The sequence below is a fragment of the Zosterops lateralis genome, assembly GCF_965231275.1.
Source record: "Zosterops lateralis genome assembly, chromosome: 1".
Classification (NCBI taxonomy): Eukaryota; Metazoa; Chordata; class Aves; order Passeriformes; family Zosteropidae; genus Zosterops; species Zosterops lateralis.
In genome coordinates, this window is record NC_139762.1 from 25,851,653 (window position 1) to 25,867,492 (window position 15,840).

The 15,840-nt window shown below is 44.5% G+C and overlaps 1 protein-coding gene across 1 annotated transcript; it reads right to left on the reverse strand.

Annotated features, from left to right (window-relative positions):
• Positions 1 to 799: 799 nt before the first annotated feature.
• On the reverse strand, positions 800 to 15,272 carry LOC310919372 (serum paraoxonase/arylesterase 2). The gene is made up of 9 exons (XM_083878706.1): positions 15,163 to 15,272; positions 11,720 to 11,790; positions 6,976 to 7,031; positions 5,948 to 6,113; positions 4,732 to 4,858; positions 3,760 to 3,960; positions 3,064 to 3,145; positions 2,420 to 2,548; positions 800 to 1,479 (listed from the first exon to the last, which is right to left on the reverse strand). The coding sequence occupies exons 1-9, from the start codon at positions 15,234 to 15,236 to the stop codon at positions 1,321 to 1,323; spliced, it is 1,065 nt and encodes a 354-aa protein (XP_083734832.1). The 5' UTR covers positions 15,237 to 15,272; the 3' UTR covers positions 800 to 1,320.
• Positions 15,273 to 15,840: the final 568 nt, after the last annotated feature.

Sequence of the window (15,840 nt, forward strand, 5' to 3'; positions counted from 1 at the left end):
GAAAATTTACTGCATCAGCTGAAGGATGCAGAGAGGCTAGTGGCCCTCAGGGATGTCTGTCTGGTTGGCACCATTTGGAGGGGCTTGCCAAGATGCTGAAAAGGGCCAGTGCAGGCAGGTGCAGGCAGCACAGTGGCAACCCCAGCAGGAGAGATGCCACATGTAACACAGAGCCTTAGCTGAATATCAGCAACTCTCACAAAACTGGAGAGCTGATCACAGGTGGGAACTCAGGACAAGAAAGCGCAGCAGGAGCTGCTCTGAGGGTAAGGGCATATGTGCAAGAAGAGCTCACTCCAGGGGTTCCAGCTTCAAAGGACACCGAGTTCAGTTCATTGCAAATGACTGCTAACATCATCCCAAAAACACTAGCTGAAGGAAACCTGGGGTGCTTTTGGCAGTGCAAGATGTCAGTAACTGATGCCAGGTAAACATGAAGGGCTGCCTGGTGCACAGCAGTGCCACAGGAATCCATCAGTGCCACAGGAATCAACTCCACACCAGCTGAAGTTAAACACAGAACATGTGTGACCACTGCAAAGCACCCAGAAATGCTGAAATGCTCCCCCTGTGATGACAGACAATAGGAACTGCTAATGCACTTCCTGCTGAAGGTGTGCAGGAGATGTTTCCCACTCTTTAAGAGAAAAAAAAAAAAAAGCTTTTTTAAACTCCCTTTGAAAGACCCAATAAGAAATCTCTAGAAAGTGATTTCCTACTCTTTTCTCATCGGATTAAAACAAATTTATAAAACTGAAGTAACATTAGAAAATGGCTTCAAGGGGAAAAGGGAAATAAATGAGACTGAAATAATATTTATTCTCCTTCCAGTTATTTTGGAAGCATTAGGGAAAGCCAACAGGAAGGTTTGGAAGAAAAACCCCTAGCACAGTCCCTGGGAAGGCCCAGGGGTCAGTGACAAGAATGCACACCATACTAGCAGTCAGCAATTCTCATTTACAAAATCGGTTTTCTCATGGGGAAAAGAACAACCAAACAACAAACCAGAAATCCAGCCATCACATTGTTCAGTGTCTGACAGTTTAGTCATTTGCAATCTGAAACTGAACTTCAAGGTTACCCTCTGTTAACAATATGGGGTCCTCCCCATTACACAGACAAACTAATTTCTCACCTTCAATTCCATTTCCTTTACTATTGCGTAGAAGTCTCGTTTTGGAGAGGAAGGCTAAAATACATTTCCATTACTGTAGTTAACCTTTATTGGAACAGTCTTTTTGTTAGCAGATCTAGGAGAAACTAAGTGAGTTTCCAAGGAATTAAATCCTTTCCACAGCAGCAGGGCTTGCCCGTGACAAGCTATAGATCACAGTAGAGAGCTCTGTGGAAGACTGTGCCAATGAGCAGTTTCCCCCCGTAGATGGATGCCACTGAGCTTCCCTGCAGCACAGAGCCGTTGTCAGAATAGACACGTGTCACCACAGGCTCCTCCGAGAGGATGTTCTGGATGCGCAGGACCTGCCAGAGCAGGAGAATACATCTATTGAAATGGTCATAGGTGAAAATACTCCAGGGATAGGGGGAGCATCAGCATGTTAACTTAAACAAATAAGTTAGGATGACTAGCTGCTGATAATTGCACCCATGGGATTCCTGTCCGAGGGCCTTCAGTGAAGCACAGTTCATGAACACTGATTTTTTTTTTTTTTTTTTAAGTTGTCATGCAACATCTGTAAGGAAGTAAGGCAGTCATCCCCACCACTAGGAATATGCACTTTTTTCCCAGACTAAGAGTTAGTTAGTATATTCTTACTTTATGTTTTTTTTCAGACAGACAGAATAAACAACTCAGTAAACTGCCTAGTGTCATAAATCTATTGCTATTGAACATGGTAATTTTGAGAAGTGTCTTACAAGGAGCTTTGGACAAAGCTGAAATCAAATGGACAGCAGCCAGCTGCACTCATAGCCACTATCACCCGAATGCCAGTACCTCACTGATTTGAGAGAAACAAGAATTGCAGTGTTACCTACAGATAAACTACACTTGCACAGATTAATCATTCCTGTGGAAACGTTTCTGGTCATGCTTTGCACTCAGTCAGTTATGTGCAGTTTGAAAAAGAGGTGCTGGCTTGGTAATTAATGCAGTTCATCAGATTCCGAGTGCATGTCCACAGCTGCACAGAAAGCACCCTGAGGAGTCCAAAGTGACTGAGCTACTGGTTGGAAATTATTTAGTTGTTGCCCAAGGATCTAAATAGGTGTTTGTTAGTGAGTATATGCTGTTTAGGCTCTGACTTGAGAGCAGAAGCCAGCTTGGTCTTTGCTTTAACAAAGACACTTTGTGTCAGGCACTTTCTATGAAATGCAGTTAAGTTATACCAGCATAATTTGAACAAAACAGCTTATTGGCACAGACATAGCTGAGAGACCAGTGATGTCTCCCAAAAGGCACCTCAGATGCAGGAAGATTCTCAGGATCATAGTAGAACAGCTTCATCCCATTGGGATGACATCCTGTCCAGATGTCCCCAGTGTGAGGGTCAATAGATAAGTTATCGACCAGAGTGTCCAGCTGCAGCGTCTATCCAACATAGAGGAAAAACAAAAAGTTAAATTTATCAGAAATCCTGGAAGTAAACTAGAACATAAACAACAGACTTGTCTCATCTGACATAACTTAGACTGATATATTTTTAAAGAAATACTTTTCCCCTCACTTCTGTTTTTCTCTTCCCCTGGTATGCATCATCCCCACCCCTGCACTGTGAGAAACCTGCTTGCTGCTCTGAGCTTCCCCCATCAGCTCATTCACACCTACAGTCTGTGGATGTTTTCAGTGCTCTGACCCGCAGTGCCTGAGGCAGACTTCCACTACAGCTCAACAACATACCTAAGGATTCCTCCCTGGTTGTTGGTGGGAGGGTAGAAGACCTGAGGCTCTGTAATGGGGTGTGCAGGCACCTCTACAAACCCACAGCAGGAGCCACCCAGACAAGAACTTTACAGATGATCATGCTGAAATCTCAAGCATTCATCAAAACTATTCTGTCCAAAATCAACATCTGCCTCTTTTTTTATAGAACAGCAGCACCTTACCTTTACATGGGTTAAACTCCAGTTAGCGTGTTTTTCCATGACATAGACATTGTGATCCAATATATCTGCAACATAGATGTACCTTCAAGAGACAGAAAAGCGTCTTTTAATGCATATTAGTAAGCAGACACCAAAACCAGACAGTTCCTCCTGTGCAAGCACACACACACACACAGACTTTGCAAGCCAGCCACAGGGCGATGAAGCCAACCTGATGAGGTCCCACTGTAGCTTCACACTGTGCCAGTTTTTCCATTACAACACTGAAATAAGCCTTGGAACCAGAAACTCACAATTATGATTTTTTTTTTTTAATATCACCTGTCTACACCACAGGACTTGTTGATTCAGTTGTACAGATGTAGGACTTTAGAGCACTCCCTGCTTGCAGAAATCTTGCCCCATTAATCCTTGCAAGCAAGACACACAAACTCCTGGATCAGCTGATTAAAATGCAGCTTATTGCTTACCTTATTGCCTATAAGATACCACACCATGCAGCAAACATTGCTGCTAAACACTGGGACACAAAACTTCTGTGCTAAAAACACTCTGCATTACTTGTGTTGTGCAGGCATCACCTTGCCTTACATAAACCAGTTCAAATCTCTGACCACAGAGGTACCACATGCACAAATTAGGATCTCCAGATACTTCTGTGTGATCAAACAAAACCTAATGTAAGGAGAAACTCACTTTTTGTCAGGTGAAACGTTAATTCCATTGGCTGAATAAAACCCAGATGCTACTTCTTTAACTTCTTTTGGACTGTAGTAAACAACATTTGACCAGGTTAAACCCAAGAACATTTCTAAGAACATCAAGATGAAGTCAGAGAAGTAGTGGTCATTGGTAGCATAGAAGCTGTCTGGTCCCATGGCTACTACATCATTCACACTAAAAAAAAAATAAAGAGATGGAGAGATAAAAAAATAATTAAATGAGAGGTATGAAGGAGCATTTTAGGACTGCCCAGAATACAGTTTTGACATGGTCATCAATACCCATAAAGAGGCTGCAATTATACATGAACTTCAAGTAGTCACCAAATTATTTAGATTCTTTTTACTTTTATTTTCTATGAGCCAGGACTGTGCAGTGCTGAGACCTGAATAGGACCATAGGGCATCAGCTAGAGATAGTACATGGAAATTATTATTATTATTATTTACATCCAAGTAGAAAACAGAACAAGTAGGTATTGGGACAATTTTATCAATCTGGCTGTTTATTTTACAATCATATTGCAGTAGGACATAACAAAAAGATTTTGTATTTTTAAAAAAATGAAAACCAGAAAAAGCTAAATGTCTGTTTATTTTTACAGTGTGGGAAATCCAGAGAATAAAGTATCTGAAGACTCATATCTGCAATGACCTGAGCGTGGGTTACATGAACGAAGGAGAAATGGATGCCAAGCTAATTCACTGGCATCAATCACAGCAGCGCTTAAGACTAATTTAGTGATACAGCTATTAAAAATCTAATTTAGAGAAGAGATTGGAGAAACACTGCTTTTGATTACACAGATGAGAAGTAATCAATAAGAGAAACAGGTTTAAGGAGGAAATATCTCAAATTAATAACAGCCTAAACCCAAAAATCATCCTGCATTGGATTTCATCAATGCAGTCTGATCTGGGGGAAGGCTGTATTTGAGTTCAATACCTTGTCAGAAGGTCATGTCGAATGGTTTTCAGGTGTAAAAGAGAATTGTCATCTTCTACAAATTTAAACAATTCTACTGTGCTCTTCAGGTGGGGATGGTTCACAACAAAGAGGTACACGGTGTCATCTTGAAAAAGAAATGCAAACAGCTGAATTCTCTGCAACAGTTTGTGTGGCTGAGCACCCCCAGCCCTGAGGCAGCCTCGAGTACACAGCACATGCTGAGTTTGGTGCATTTGTCTCCTGGCTTGGCAGACAGAGGGACAAGTACCCACATTCTGCAAGATGCCTCTGCAACTGGATCCAGATCTCCAGCTGATTTTCTCCGAGGCTGGCTCTACAGGGAACTGCTGTGTTAACTAGAGTTTTACTGTTTCTTCCATCTCATACCCAATCCACTGGGTTTTGCAATCTGTGAAACAGCCCCAGTCAGCTGAAAGAAGGGTTTGTGCCCAAGGCAGTTTGGACTCCTGCGTTTGTCTACCACATCCCGTGGGACAGCGGATAGAGCATCCTTCTCCTGCATTCTATGCAAGGCTGCAGCCCATCTGCCCAGCACTTCTGGTAGGACCCTGCACCACTGGGGTGCACCACCACTGACTTATGCAACACCTTTCCTTAAAGGGTGACTGTATGGGGATGCAGGCCAAGCTGCAGCAATTGTTCTCTTTATATTTGCAGAATTCTAATTGCTCTGCTAAAACCCCCAGTGAAAGGACAAGGAAAAAAATACTTTATTGGTAATCAGAGCCTGACATAGGAGAACATATCTTGGAGAAGAGAACTTGGCTTGGCCAAAGAGTTATGGAGGTTTTGGTAATTTACAGAGATTTAATAATTTACTGTTTTGCCACAGAAGTTTCCATTCTGGGCACTACTAGTCAGTGAAGGATATATCTCCTCACAACATTTGAACCCAGTGTGAGACAGATGTAAATGTAAAATTAATTTTCTGTGGTTTTCAACTCTAACTTTTACCATGTTCTCTTTCCTTTTAATATCCAGGGCATCTTTCTGTTTCAGACAGACTGAAATTATGTGCAAGTGTCTTTCCTGTAGCAACTGACATTTAGAAAAGAGCAAAACAAAGGTAAAAAACCCCAAATCTTTTTGTCTCCCAGAAAGAGCAACCAATTTGGGGTGCAGGGCAAGGCCTCAAAGGGATTCCTGATTATGCTGTCTAGGCTGGTATTTGCCACCATCTCGAGCTTTTTACCTTTGTCTACATAGGTGCTGATTCCATGAGGGTTAAACGACGCCAGATCAAACCCTCGGCTGATTCTCAGTTCCACTGCTCTGGGATTGTCCTCATTCAAATCCAACAAAAATATTTCACCTGGCTTATCTGGAGCAAAGCTCTTTAATCCTGGATATTTCAAGCCCTGTAAAATCCAAACATAAAATAATTCCTGGACAAAAGGTAAGCAAGCGCATCACAGGGCTGAAAAAGCTGGAGCCTTGATGGGACTTGCAAGCACACATGAGGATGTTTCTCTGCTTCAGCCTGCTGAGCTGTGAGGGAGATGCAGGGACTGGCTCTGCTCCTCCCCCTGGCAGAGGGAGCAGGCTCTTTGGGGACACAAGGAGCCATGCCAAGGCACCACAGCCCCGCCCTGCAGTCACATCTTGTGTGTCTCTAAAGTGACGCACTGTGGGGACAAACTGGCAGTCCAGCACCACTGACTGCATCACACATGGTGAAGCCATGGGAAACAGCAGCAATGCAACAGCTCACAATTCCTGGCATGGATTTTACAACCTTATCATTACCTCAGTGCCCCTGGAGCACATAGATGAAAACATCAGCTTTTGTTTTAGAAAATAATCACCAGCCATCCTAATTGCAAAGAAAAGGCGGAAAACCTATCTCCTAAATGCTAAAAAAATCAGAAACAGCAAAATCGATACATAAAATTTAATTTTTTTTAAAGTTAGGGAAATGACACGTCATCTTAACATGGCAGAGGATTGACATTTCAACATTTCAGTGAAACAACATGAAAGAAAGTCCAGTAAGTCAGTGCAATAGGATACCTATGTCAGAGCCACCAACACCACTTCTGTGTCCAGAAGCATGCTTGCTCAAACAGAGGGGAGTGACAGCTAAGCCAACACAAGACTGGGCTGTTCTCTGGGAGCCAGCCAGCCTTGTAGAAAAGAGCCCCTCCTGCTGTTTTCACCTGTGGCTTCTGCAGATAAGGAAGCAGGCAAGCCACAGTATGGGGAGTTGATATGGGAACTTACAGAGCTGATGAAAGCCAGTCCATTGGGAAGTATATCGATGTCTTCTGAACCAGCTTCTGCAAAACAGAGATAAACAGGGGTTTTCAGGTGACATTAAGCCCATTGAAAAAAAACTCCTTTTAAGTACAATTTGAACTCTCATGAATGACCTTTTCTGATATGACTGCACACATGATGAAGTTTGGTGGAAAAGATCACACTTAAAAGTGGTAGCAGAAGACAACACGATGGGCTAGGAAATAGTATGGGGCTTCACCTCTTTTGGGGTCCCAGGGATGTCCCTGCAGTGGCCAGGCAGTCTCCTACCCAGCTCCATGTGCCCCCAGATGTTGTGAGATGAATCACCAGGTGTGGGATGAATCACCAGCTCCTGAGGATGTGTTCTGCAGCAAGAAATTAATGTGGGCATGGAGATTTCCAGGGCAGGACCATACCCATGACTCAGGCATCAGGCTTGCATAAGGCAGCTGTGGGAACTGTGCACACCAATTCTCCTGATTGAACTGGGACACTTCACAAAGATGGATTGCCAAATATTTAGTTAAAGCTCTCAAGTGACAGAGAACCTACTATATCTATAACAGCTAAGGGCTTTCATAGTTAGACCTTACTTTCAGCTACAGGTAATCACTTCCAATATTGCCAGTTCCTGTAGCTCCTGTAATATTTTTCCCTGCTAAGAAAGAAAGATAAAATAAAAGCCCTTTAGTAAGAACACTAGAGCAATTTTAGGCTTTCATCAAGCACTCTCCAAAGAGCTTTTAGTCCAATGCTGAAGCCCATTTGCCATCCAATGTTTCCACCACTCCCCTGAAAAGCCTCCCCTCTCTTCTCCAAATCACCAGCAAAACCAGCATTCCTCACAAAGCTACTTTCCAGATGATGAGGAAAACCACTCAGGAGCATTTGCTTAAAGAAAATTCTTCAGCAGGTTTTCTTTCTCAGAGCCATCAACACAAGGTTTTTCCACCCAGCTTGTCCCATGTCTCTACACTCCCTCCTGCTTTGCCATAACCACACATGTGAGCCTGCATGGGTCACACAATCCCTTGCACCTCAACACCTCCTCCCAAGGAAGCACCTACAAATTTGAGTTGGGTTTATTCTTTGCTTTTAAACAACTCCTATTTATCCAAGCAGTGGTTTGGCTGGGCTGTAATTTATCCTGTGATCACTGACAGCCTCTGTGGAGAGAAACCAGAACCCCAAGTTCACCCATGCAGGAAAGTTCCTCCCCGGCTCAGCTCTGGGAAGATGCAGTGGCAGAACTTCTCACTTCTGGCCAGGACCAGCTCCTCCTCAGCATCAGCAAGTTCCTGCTCCAACCCATGGCAGCAAGGAGCAGAGTTTCCCTGCCGTCTGAAGAGCAAAAAGACTGAAGATGCATTTTGGGAGGGGTTGGCTGTTATCCCATTCCTGGGTTCAGGTTCTGCATTTTGACTAACTCAGCCAGGAGACAACCTCTGCACTGATGTGTATTTTCCCATTAAAGGTTTGAATCTGGGCACTTTTTTTCCTCAGCTCAGTTTACAGTCTGGTTTAAGCCCCAAACTCCTTTGCTTTGCCCCAGTCTCTCCAGTTCTGGGTTAATTTATAAAATGAGGTTAGTGGCAATTCTCCACTTCCCAGGATTGCTGCGAGGCTAACAGCATAAATAAATGCTGAGAGGCTCAATTGCCATGGTGACATGAGCTGGACAGACAGCTTTTATTGGCAGCACACACTGGTGAGTGAATAAACAGAGATATAATCATTTATCGCTACTGAATCAGTGAGGCTGCCAAGCAGAAAGACGAGCAGGCTAATTGGGAGTAGATAATTACAAACTACAAGTTTCCGGTGGAAGGAGCGCACTGAGAGCCCTGCACCCAAATGCTTCAGGAGAAACTGCCCAGCAAAGCACATTTTGGGCGCTCCATGGCCAGATCCCGGAATGTGCCGAAGCGAGTGGTGTCAGGAGAGCAGTGGAATGCTGACTCAGCACAGCGCTGCTGAGCCAGCGCCGCCAAGGACTGGCTGCAGGCACAGCCGGCACAGGGGAGCTCAGGGACTCTCCTGCACACCCTGTTTTGGGAGGGCTCTGAGATGCTGCCGCAGGCTCTCTACGGGCCAGGAGAGTTAGGAGCTGACTCCTTAGGTATCATTTATATGCACTATGTTGTTCAAGTGTATCACTGAGCCCAGCTTGTACATGGGATTGATTATCTGAAGAGCTGGCATTTAAGAAAAATAAAAAGTTAGTGTGAAAAACTGCTGCCTACTTTAGAAATGTTGGCTTTTTATTGTTCTTTATTTTATCTTAGTATGATGTATTCTGCAGGTGTATCTAACCAAAAAAAAAAAAAAAAAAAAAAAAAAAAAAAAAAAAGAAAATTCTGGATTTCATGTCCAAAAGTGTGACACTGTTTTGCCATATCCCACGAATTGTTCCAAGATACGAGTATTTCTAGTAACTTCTGTAGTAGCTTCTTGAAGTTCAGGAATTAGTACAGGAGATATGGTTAGTTTATTATAAACAAGTAACATGATGAAACATCAATAAAACTCAGAAGCTAGTGTTTATTCTACATATAATCTTTCCTACATATTTGTGAATAAGGCTTAGGACAAGCTGCAATTTTTGTTTGTTCAGTGTTTGCATCTGTTTGCATTCTGCTTTTCAAAGAGTGTGCATATATTGCACACTATTTGAAAAGCAGAATAGATTAAATTCTTTAAAAAGATGCAGAAAAGATGCAAGTGTGCCAAATGAAACAGGCCCACAAGAGAAGCCTTCCATTCACCCTGTGTTTGCTGCACTTACTGTAGATCCATCATTTATAATTCATAGATTGTACCAGAGATCTGTTCTTCTACCTACAGAATGGATAGTTTAAGATTATTTTGCTCAGATCCAGCTGATCCAGCTCTGGGACCTATGTGGCATTTAAGAGTTCAGAAGGACTGACTGAAACATCAAAATAAAGACAGATTGTTTATTCAGCTTTATCCTAGCATTTTAAAGGAAAAAGGCCTAGGAGTCCAAGATGTCCCCATACAAAGACCCCCTTACACAAAGTCACCCATGCAAGCAACCTTACAGATCCAGGTACAGCAGAACCCCATGTCTGAATGGTACTACCAGGGCAGCACTTAAGCTTTAGGGATCCTCGGTCACCCTGAGTGATATAAGCCCCCCAAGTCACAGCAAATGAGTTTTAGAAGATGTTTGAGTGAACATGCCAACTTTTAAGTTAGCACAATCCTTTGTTACTTCCTTTTCTGTCACACTGGACCTGCTAAACTAAGTTTGGTGTTTTTACTTTTCTAACAAATAGCAAACTGCAGAGCAAAGGCAAGGCAAGGTGCAGTTCTCTGTGTGAAGTGACAGCATTCGAGGAGCCAGCAAGAAGCAGAAATGAAGATCTGTAAATGGATCCACAGCCTCCAAGCAGATAGGTTCTCAGAAATAACCTAATCTGCATGTAAATGTCAGGCACAAAAACCAAGATACTATTCAGAAATGAAACACAGCTCTATTTGTCTTCTCCAGGTTTCCTTCTTTTCTCAACAGAACAATCATGGTGCAAGAAAGTCTGATAAAGATTGCAACAGTGATATGCTTAAAAAATTACTCAGAAATTATTTTATATTAATCACCATCAAATAAGCATCATTCATAGTCTTGTATGAGTAAATTACAGCTTAATCTAGAAGAGCTGGAAGTTTTTTTTAATGCAATTTTTTCTGTACTTATTTTCAAGCACAGAAACTCTGCATATACACATTCATAGCAGCAATTTGACTTATAAAGATGTTTGAATCCTGACACAAGGAAGAAACAAGATTTTTGAAATCAACTCACTGACTCAGCAAGCTCAAAGGCAAGGCTGTAAAAGCTCATCCAATGACTTTTTACACATGAAAAATCCAGACAAATTTCAACATAATTTAAGACATTTCCAAAAAATGCTAACAAGGGGAAAATCCTTAGCCATCAAGCCTGCGTTGAGTTTTTTGGGGAGAAAAGGAGACACAAAAAAGCAATGAATTTCAAAGCTATCCATTTTATAAACTTGTTTTCCTAAATAGAGATAAAAAAAAAACCAAGACAGAAATATTGCTGTGTGTTAAACACATGGCCCAAAGTACAAAGTCAACATTTCAGGCACTCTGTTAAACCTCTCTACAAACCAGACTAAGATGACAAACATGACCCCTTGCTCTTTGGAACCGCACTGCTGCATTGCGCAACCGCGCCGAGCTCCAGCCTGCCACCGGCACCATGGCACCTGCCGGCTCTGAAGTATCCCCAAAACGCGGCCCTAAGGAGAGACATCCTGGCTGGCATTTAGCAGCCTCTCCCTTGCCTTGTGCCTGTGACCCTCCCCTAAAGCTTCCACCCTTGCAGCATTTCCCATCTCCATCTGTCACCAGCTGACAGCCACATGTAGGTACCTGCCTGAAGAGCCAGCACACCCTCATCTGAAAGCCAAATCATTTCCTAAGTGGCTTAGCAAAGGAGAAGTGTTTGCAAGGTACCCAATTTCAAGAAAAGAAAAACAAGCTAAATACCAACTTATACCAAACTAGTTTTTCAGCACCATTTTCTTCCTGCAGTTTCTCTCTATTTCCGAGTCCAAGTAGCAAATGAAAGTCAAATCAGCACTTTGTTTTTGGGATCAGGCTTGGAAGCTGGCTTTCAGAAGCCATTACAAAGGAAGGCTGGACAAAAGCAATGCACTCAGTTATTTTAAGCACGTACCGATCCCTTTAATGAGCCGGCAGTTCGGGAGGCTCACTGGGGCTACTTCCCGTGAAGCATTGAGTCTGTTCCTGCAAGAGGAAAGAGCAGGGTTAAATAGCACACAGCCAGTTTTAAAACAGGTACCTTTCCTAGTTTTTGGTTTTATTGTCTGCCATATTGCAGCAACAAATCAGCTGTAAAATACTGAATAAGCAAACTCCAGAACCAACAGCAACTGCTCCAAATCACTGGAATGGTTACACATGACCAAGGATTAAGTATTCTTCTACACTAGTAACTTCAGAAACTTCATTTTGTTCATGGGCTTCAGCAACAAGCTTTCATGACCCACTGCAGCTCAGATGACAACATAACCATACTTTCTTCAGGTTTCAGACACCTAAATATAGAAGCACCCTGCAGTTAGGACCAACATTTCACAAGGAGAGGGCAATCTTCTGCTGCAACCCACTGCCTGTTTTTGGTAAGCGGGCCACCAGCTGTTGCACTTTCTTCATTTTTTGTCTACGTTCAAAAACAGCAATAGCACTGTTGCAAGGCAGGACTACTCATTTCCTTACAACAAGCAGGACTTGGTAGTATGGTTTTCAACAATTACTCTGTCCCCTCCTCTTCTCTCCTGGTAACCACCCCAAGCATTAACCTTCATCAGTGCTTATTTCAGTCATGAATGCACATGAAATTCCACCTCTGGCTCATACTTCACTGGGCAAACATACAGCCAGCCACACACAAGTTTGTGTTTCTCCATTTCCTCCATTCCAAGTTGATTGCAAATCTGTATGAACGGCATCTCACAACCAGGAGGTTTGACCCATAGCGACACAAGAAAATATGTTGCATTTCTATGTATTCTAGTGTGCTAGAATATTTCTTTTTTTTTTTTTTTTTTTTTTTTTTTTTTTTTGCCTATAAGGAAGCATTTAACCTAACGTAGTAACTCCTTTGCATGACTATCATACACATGTGTTGAGGCTTTTGCTGCAACCACAGGAAATTCTGAACATAAAGATCCCATACCAAAACCTTGCCATGTTTATGTAATAGTTTTAGGCATAAACATAAACTAAACAGTAGTATCGGTCAGTGATATGAAAAATATGTGATACAGTTGAGCACTGTATGGTATGTCAGCCCTGCATTTTTACCCTCCCAAGCCCTCTCTCCCAGCACATGAATACTGACAGAGAATCACACTGGCTCCCAGCCCAAAAGCAGCACAGGATCTCAGGAGGGATATCAGCTGCCCCCTTACCCACTGGCATCCTGGCACAGCAAAGCCCACCGAGCCTTCGAGGGTGGCTCGGGGCAATCCTGCCTGAAGTTTGCACTGCTGCCTGCTTAGGGCTTTTCCCTTCCCTATTTTCATCAGCTTTTCTCAGGCAGGCTGCAAGCCACCCTGAGCCAAAATCACAGCAGGAACTCAGCCAGCAGCCAGCAAGGGATGATGATATCCCGACAGCATTCCCAGGGAAACACTTCATGGGCTGGAATGAGAGTAATTCAAAAGGACACCAGTCACAAGCCTGCAGCATATATAGAGGCTTTTCCAAAATGTGTCAGTTTATCTTGCTCAGACAGCCTCAGCCACGCAGCCAGATGGCCTAGATTACTAACTGGCCATACTAAGAACAGCCTGGAATATGGAGGACCTGCAATATGTGCCGGATGCGATTTCGAAGAAACCGAGAGTTTTTGATACTTGGTGCAACTGCAGTGCATGGCACCTTTTCCCTCACAGTTTCTCGTTCCAGTTTCAGCCCTCCACCTGCTGTCCTGCTTCATGGGACACAGACCACAGGCCTTCCCTTTCCTTCAAAAGGAACCCATTGTGTATTCAAAGACCTTTCTCTCTTTTAGTTTTCCTCATCTCTAGACTAACCAATCATGAATCTTTTGGGATTTGATTCTGGGTTTTTTTACAAATTCAGAAGGAACTGCAGAAAGTCTTTGCTGGATTCCTGCCCTCTGAGTAGGGGATGAATAAAAGAGACCCTTGGCAAGAGCTAACACCACCCACAGTTTCTCCTCTCAAGACTGTGTTAAATTACTTTTAGAGTACTTTGTAATCTGAAGTTGTGTGTTTCCAAACTTGGCAACTGTCTTAAGACTGCTGGTACATTGCAGTTTGCAGAAAACACAGCACACAGGAAAAACCCACAGAGAGTTACAGAAACAGGGTGATCCTGTTTCTTCACAGAGATCCTCCTTTACCAGATACCTAATGTTTCATTTGTTCATTCAGTTTGGAGGAGAGGTGGAGTCCCCTGCTCTTCACAGCACTTTGAAATGGCTCACCCCACTAAAGCCTGGGAGTGTCTTCCAGTTCTACTATCCCAGCTTATGCATCTCCAGGACAGGAGGGCCCCACTGCCACCGTGGCTACCATCAATAACACTTGTGGTGGATTTAATGTGGTCATCATCTGTGCCAGATACCAGGGTCCAGGCAGTAAAGCTCTCCTTCTGTAATTAGATGCAATTACTATCTAACCAAAGTTCAATTAGCTGGATGTCATTGCTTTGAAATGAGGCATTTGGAGTCCTTGTGAACGTAAGGAAAATTATAATGACTCAGTCACCTTCCAATACAGTAATTCAGCATCACTTTGGTGACCTGAAAGGACTAGTTACACATCTGGGAGTTTTCAGGACAGAAGCTGCTGTAACACCCGTGTTCACGTTCATACCTCATGGCATGAGCTGTGTGATATGGAGCATGACATGGGTGGGCATTTCAGCTCACAGCAGGCGAGATTACAATTTAGGATAACCAGTCTGTGTTCCATCAGAGGAAAACTCATGTACATAGGGGCTACTGTTATCCAGAGCTCAGCTTTGGCAGAACATAACCCAAGTTTCTGGCCAGCTGATTTGGGGTTACTGCTTGGCCAGTCAGCAGGAGAAGAGGTAAATTCACAGACAGTGCTTTTGGCACACTCCCGCTAATTGCAGGCTCTATAAAAACAGAGGTACTGCCTCCGAGCCCCAGGGCACCTTCTCCCCTTGTCTCCCTTGCTCCTAACGTCATCCTGGAGAGGATTTCACATCCACTCAGTGCAAAGAGCGTTTAGCTGCATAAACGGTCCCGATGTTACTTTATGCCGAAACCGGATGAAAAGGGCATCACAGTGCCTGTATTTTTCTCTGGGAAGAAACGTTTCCCTTGATAACGTTGACGGCAATGATGGTGATGACGATGAGGAGCCCCTCCCGTCTGGCTGACACTGCCCTGATGCAAGGGCAGGTGTTCGCTGGCTGTGCCCGCGGCCGGGAGCTGCGGTGTCCTCCCGCTCGGAGGGCAGAGGGCAGCGCCCGCCGCCCCGCTCGGCTCACACCGGGCACCTGGGGGTCTCCTCAGCCCCGTCCCGCCCCCGGGGTCGCCTCAGCCCCGTCCCGCCCCCGGCACCGGGACCCGGGCTCCGGAACCCGCTCACCCACCGAAAGGCCAGCAGCCGCTCCGCCACCAAGGCTGCCGCTATCCCGACGAGAGCCACCACCAGCAGCTTCCCCATGGCCGCCCCCGGCTCCGCCGCGTCCCGTCCCGTCCCGTCCCGTCCCGCCCCCGGGCCCGGCGCTGCCGCCCCGGCCCCCGCCCCGCCCGCCGGACGGCGGCACCGGGCCAGCCTGGGGCTCCCTGCAGCCTCCTGCCGCGGCTCCCACGGGAAAGGCGGGTACAGCGACTTCCAGCTCCGTTAGAAAAAATATATATGCGTTGTACAAAAAGAAGTGTGTCAGACCAAGACTGCGTGATGCAGAATGTTGGGGTGTGCCGTGTACGCCTCTGCCGGGATGTACACACTGATGTGTGTACACTCATACCAAAGTTCCCCCCCAAACTATGTTTCTTCCACTTCCACCCTCCCCCCAATATCTTTCTCCTCTGTGCAGGAGAAGGGGTGCAGAACTCACCTCAGGGCTCCAGACTTCCTCCATGCAGCAATCTGCCTTTGCTTCATCTTCTGTGTTGGCCTCCATGCGCTTTTTTACTTCTTGGAGGAGCGCACCGGGCAGGTTAATGACCTCCCTCAGCAGTTATCTTTCCCTTCCCTGCACAGTGAATGTCCTCACCTGCACACATTCCTTTGCACTTTTCTGAGCAATCAAAAGGCCTTTTTG